This window comes from Artemia franciscana, chromosome 14, assembly GCF_032884065.1.
Source record: "Artemia franciscana chromosome 14, ASM3288406v1, whole genome shotgun sequence".
In the NCBI taxonomy this organism is placed as follows: domain Eukaryota; kingdom Metazoa; phylum Arthropoda; class Branchiopoda; order Anostraca; family Artemiidae; genus Artemia; species Artemia franciscana.
Window position 1 is genome coordinate 17,676,764 of NC_088876.1, and position 6,000 is coordinate 17,682,763.

A 6,000-nucleotide genomic window follows, 5' to 3' on the forward strand; every position below is an offset into this window, starting at 1 on the left:
CTAGGCCTCCTTCCCCACCCCTTATTTCTCAAAGTCGTCTGATCAAAACTAAGAGAAAGCCATTTAGCCAAAAAAAAATTAATATACTAATTTCATTTCAATAATTTATGTGCGGAGAGCCAAAATCAAACATGCATTAATTCAAAAACGTTCAGAAATTAAATAAAAAAAAACTAGTTTTTTAACTGAAAGTAAGGAGCGACATTAAAACTTAAAACGAACAGAAATTACTCCGTATATGAAATCCCCTCCGCAGTCCCACGCTCTTTACGCTAAAGTTTTTAGTTGTTTTAAAAAGTAGAATTGTGGCAAAGAGTCAAACTTTAGCGTAAAGAGCGTGGAACTGCGGAGGGGACAACCCATTTCATATACGGAGTAATTTCTATTCGTTTTAAGTTTTAATGTCGCTCCTTACTTTCAGTTAAAAAAACTAGTTTTTTTTTATTTAATTACACTTTAGAAGGACTTTGTCTCTATTTACACTGATTCAGGAATTATTGCACTGATTAGGAATTATTGCACTGAATATACTGATCAGTAGTGCAACTATTGCACTTACCTCATTTCTGCCCCAGCAGAATTTTTCATATTGGACTTTAACAGCCCCGATGATATGAATTTTTGCGAAATACACGCTTTAAGAATTTATCTACTATAAAATTAATGATGGACGGGGGAGTTGTTTGAATTATGAGTCCTTTCCCCACTCGATCATGACATCCTTGTACAAATCCAGGAGAAAAGGGTACGACATGCACAACTTTCCTACTAAAATGTATTTATGAAGATTGGGCAAACTGAATCAAACAGTTCGTGGTAATGAACTGATATAAGTGAAAGATTACTTATATCCATCAAAAGTTACAAGCCTGAGAAAATTTGTCTCATTTTAGAAAATAGGGAGAAACACCACCTAAAAGTCATAGAATCTTAACGAAAATCACACCTTCAGATTCAGCGTATCAGAGAACCCTATTGTAGAAGTTTCAAGCTCCTATCTACAATACTGTAGAATTTTGTATTTTTTGCCAGAAGGCAGATCACGGATGCGTATTTATTTGTTTGTTTTTTTTTGTTTTTTTTCCCAGGGGTGATCGTATCGACCCAGTGGTCTTGGAATGTTGCGAGAGGGCTCATTCTAACGGAAATCAAAAGTTCTAGTGCCCTTTTTAAGTAGCCAAAAAATTGGAGAGCACCTAGCCCCCCTCCCACGCTAATTATTTTCCCAAAGTCAACGGATCAAAATTCTGAGATAGCCATTTTATTCAGCGTAGTCGAAAAACCTTATAACTATGTCTTTGGGGACGACTTACTCCCCCACAGTCCCCGTGGGAGGGGCTACAAGTTACAAACTTTGACCAGTGTTATATATAATAATGTTTTTTGGGAAGTGTACAGACGTTTTCAGGTTTTTTTTGGTCGGGGGAGGGGTTTAGAAGAGGGGGATATGTTGGGAAAACTTTCCATCGAGGAATTTGTCATGAAGGAAGAAAATTTCCATGAAGGGAGCGCAGGATTTTCTAGCATTATTTAAAAAAAATGAAAAAATTAATATGAAAAAGTTTTTTCAACTGGAAGTAAGGAGCAACATTAAAACTTAAAACGAACAGAAATTATTACCTATATGAGGGGCTAACCTCCTCCTAATACCTCGCTCTTTACGCTAAAGTATTTTTAGAAATTTCAACTATTTATTCTACGGCTTTTGTGATTCAGGGGTCATTTTTAATGAATTGGGACAAAATTTCAGCTTTAGTGTAAAGAGCGAGGTACTGACCAGGGGTGAACCCCTCATATATGTAATAAAAACATGAGAATACAAAAGTTCGTTACGTAAGCTAATTTATAAGTTACGTATATCTTTTACTAATAAAAACATTCGTAAAAAACTAAAAGTTCTAGTTGCCTTTTTAAGTAACCAAAAAATCGAAGGGCAACTAGGCTTCCTCCCCCGCTCCTTTTTTCTCAAAATCATTCGATCAAGACTATGAGAAAGCCATTTAGCCAAAAAAATAAATATGCAAATTTTATTTTAATTATTCCTCTGCGAAGAGCCAAAGTCAGAACATGCATTGATTCAAAAACGTTCAGAAATTAAATAAAAAAAACAAGTTTTTTAAAACTGAAACTAAGGAGCGACATTAAAACTTAAAACGAACAGAAATTACTTCGTATATGAAAGGGGCTGCTTCCTCATCAACGCCCCGCTCTTTGCGCTAAAGTTTTTTACTGTTTTAAAAAGAAGAGTTGAGAGAAAGAGTCAAACTTTAGCGTAAAGAGCGGGGCGTAGATGAGGAAGCAGCCCCTTTCATATACGAAGTAATTTCTGTTCGTTTCAAGTTTTAATGTTGCTCCTTAGTTTCAGTTAAAACTCGTTTTTTTTTATTTAATAATATAAAGGCCTTGTCCTCGGGGCTGTCTGTGTCATCTATGGAATCATGGGCAAGGGGATTGACTATTCTTTGCTAAGAAAAAGTACCAGGCTCTCTGAATTAAAAAAAAAAAAACATCCTTTATTTTCTTGTTTCTTCTTCTATATTTCTGGTCTATACGTCAAATTCCATCGTCCTCTATTAATTGCTTTTTTCAAGTTTCAAGGATGGTTCTGTAACGGACAGTTCGTTACTGAAACTATAGAAAAATTTTGGTTCCAATTTATTTTAAACTGTTTTGTTGTATTTTAATTGTGTGTTTTTTTCAGCATTTTGAAGTTATATGTTTGCTAATCGAATATGTACAGTATGGAAATTACAATGTACCTTAGTCTCTTAGTCTCGTGAAAACTAACGTGTAGAGTTCACACGTTAAGGTTTCTTATTATTTCCTCCTCCCAATATTCCTTACTTAATCATAATTTTACTAAAAACTGAAACAGTGGACGTGCCTCAATCTGAATCATGCTTTAACTAATAATTAAGCTCTGAAATGCCTATAGGCATACACATTTTCGACCTTCGCAATGGGGAGAGGGCTCAACTAATTTCTTTAGATTGTGGGAGTTTCTTATACCTCAAAACTTACCTGTAACTCAAACTTCACGGATAAAAAATTGGGGTAATTATGCCCTGGTCATCTCATGGGGATAGCTTTTTTGGGACCACCCATGCAAATTTGCTTGCAATTTATTTTCTCGAATAAATTACCTTTTTATTCAGCTTCAAGGACTTCACATTGTGGAGAGCTCGATACTCATTATGAGCTTTAAGGCATGCTTTAGCAAAACTTTCATCTTCTTCCTCGTCTGAAGAAGAGCTGGATGAGCTTTGTTTTGTATTCATCTTATCCCTGAAAATAAACAGCTCGTAACTTAGGATGTTTTCTTAAGACAGAGATGAACATATTCAGGCATTAAGATTAGTTCTAGAAAGAAAGAGAGACTTGTTCTCAAAGTAGTAAATTCTTTTGTATTTTGTGCCTGAAATAGTGATTTAGAGAAGTTGGATGTGATTTGATTCTTTTTCCCCCTTTATTGAATGTGTCCGCTTGGTATCTAGTAGCCATAAACATTTTTGCTTATTTTGAATTATTTTTAGCTGGAGGAAGTCACAGTTCATCTCCTATACTTTAGTTAATCTTATAAAAAATTTACTGAATAGATAGATAACCTTCAGATATTCTATTAAACATTTGTAAGTTTGCAAAAAAAGGGTTCAAGCTGGATTCAAACGATCTCTAAGATTTCGATTTCTTTTCGCAATAAAGTTCGAAATACTGACTGAGCAGGGTTTGAAGTCAATACTATGAGTATCAATAGTATAAGTTCCAAAAATTACTTGGGAAAGGAACAAATCCAGAACATTAGGCTAATAATTGCCTCTTAGAGCCGGGCTTTAGTAAGCAGGGAATCTCAAACAATAACATTTGCCATGAAGCAGCGAATTTTTTGAATTGGCCTTAAAAATTGCCATTTTTGTTTTCTTTTGTACTTTTGGTGGTAAATTACAATGGCTCTCAAAATTCCTATAGGGAAAGTAACTGTTCCCCCGCATCCCATAGGAACTGGAGCCATTGTAATGCATCAATTCTCACTAGAGTCGTGTTCAGAGAGCAGGTGACGCCATAAAAAGAGGCAAACCAATTCATTTGGGAATTATGGAAATTTTGGATTTTAATCACTTTTTTAAGTTTTTTCAATTTGTTCAACCCCCTCTGCTTTAGCTGCTCGGGCTGGTCCTGTCTCAAATAATGTTCCAGCTTGTTGATTTTCATCCATTATGATTTTATGTGTATTGGGTCGGTCTCTTGGCCTCATCACATTTTTATGTATACTTGTACAGCTAGTGCTTGTTTAAAAATGTCTTCTTCTGTGCCTTTCCCTTTAGCTGTCCAGAGTCATTTATTATCTATAGTAATTTTGCACACGTCATAGATACTTAAAAAAGATACGACTACTCCTGGGGGTAAAATTACTTAATTCAATTTATGCTCTTAAAATGTACACAAATATGTGTACATATTTGTACAATAAAAAAAGTACAAATAAAACATATTTCAAATATTTTTCCAAAAATAGAGCTCTTAAAGAATTTTCAAATTTGTGACCTGTCTAAATTTTTTTCTGGCCAGAGTCGCTCTTTTCCCAAAAAAATACAGAGCCGTTTCCAAGAAAAAATACATACATATATAAACATAACACATACACACACATAAACACATACATAAATATACACTTATGGCTCATTTAAAGAGATAAGATATGATATACAAAAAAGAAAGAATTGGAGCAAACTTGAGCAGGTTTGACTTTTTGAATGTTATAATGAAAAAAAAAAGATCTTTTAAAGAAGTTGTATCCCCACCAAACGGTAAATGACCCTTTGGAAATTAGAGGATTTTAAGAGGTTATTACCCTGCTTTTATATGCCTTTAACTTTATGTCATTATTCACTTTAATTTATGGCTGTTTTTAGTTTGACGGGTTATATGACTTTATTTCTGGTCAAATTTTGTTTTAATATTGCTCTTTTCTTTTCAGTAAGAAACTTTTATATGGAAGAAGTTTTTTCTTAAATAGTTTTTTTTACAGAAATTTCTTTTATTTCATTTCATTTTTATTTCTCTTTTATTTCAAATTCTGTAAAAAAAACTCCTTCACTCACGATCTATCACTAGAAAATTGGTGAAGACATTAAAATTCTGGTTTTGAGTAGAAGTTTTTATTGACAATAATTTCTGAATCAAGGTCATCTTTAGAAGAAAAACCCTTTATTTTAAGGGAGACACGCCTCCCGGCTAATAAATTTTTTTTTAAGAGAAAAACACACGCTTATCCTCTAAGGACCTCTTCGTGAACAACAAATAACACACCTCACTCCATTAAAACAATGTTACTTCTTAAATTCCAAATAAATGCTGTTTTTGCCTCTTTCTTTATTTTTTCCCGAATATCTTGCACGTAGACGCTATGCATGTGTGAAATCACTTGACTTGAAATACACAAAGCACAGGCTTCATATAGTGTATTTAATTCTGGTGTAAATAGAGTAAACTTTCCTGGTGCCAAAATTTGATCGGTTTCTAAGACCTTAGAATCCCTTTATCAGCAGTTACAATATTTCAGAAAAAAAAGTCTTACATTTTTATATCGGAAGAAATGTCTTATCCAAGTAACTATTCTGAAATGCACGTTTCATAAAGCTTTATTGCAAACAACTAATTCTGGACCAGTGATCAAACACTCTCTTATCTCTAAAATATGTCCTCCTATCAATAGTTCTCTATAGAAAGATATTAAATACGTCGTCTTTGGGGCTCTTTCTTTCAATAAAATAAGTATTCTTGTTCATTAGCAGCCAATGCTTGACGTTACGTCGCTTCGATTAGAATATTTACACTAAAATAGTTTTAGGATAAAGCTCATTATTGTTCGGGTTCATGAAAAAAAGTTCAGGTTCCTTGTTAGTTGATTTCGTATTTGGTTTTGATGACCGAAGTACCCTGATGAGAGGTGAGTATACGATAAAAGCTTTATAGGAAGTTTCGGAGGGGTAGAATGAAAGT

At 33.8% G+C, this 6,000-nt stretch overlaps 1 protein-coding gene across 1 annotated transcript in view; it reads right to left on the reverse strand.

Annotated features, from left to right (window-relative positions):
* Positions 1-5,705, reverse strand: part of LOC136035414 (uncharacterized) — a 91,043-nt gene extending 85,338 nt beyond the window's left edge. Inside the window, exons 1-2 of the mRNA XM_065717207.1 lie at positions 5,576-5,705; positions 3,144-3,285 (exon numbers count right to left, since the gene is read on the reverse strand). Coding sequence (XP_065573279.1) covers positions 3,144-3,285; positions 5,576-5,577 — 144 coding nt within the window. The 5' untranslated portion in view covers positions 5,578-5,705. The remainder of the gene's footprint in view (positions 1-3,143; positions 3,286-5,575) is intronic.
* Between the last annotated feature and the right edge of the window lie 295 nt (positions 5,706-6,000).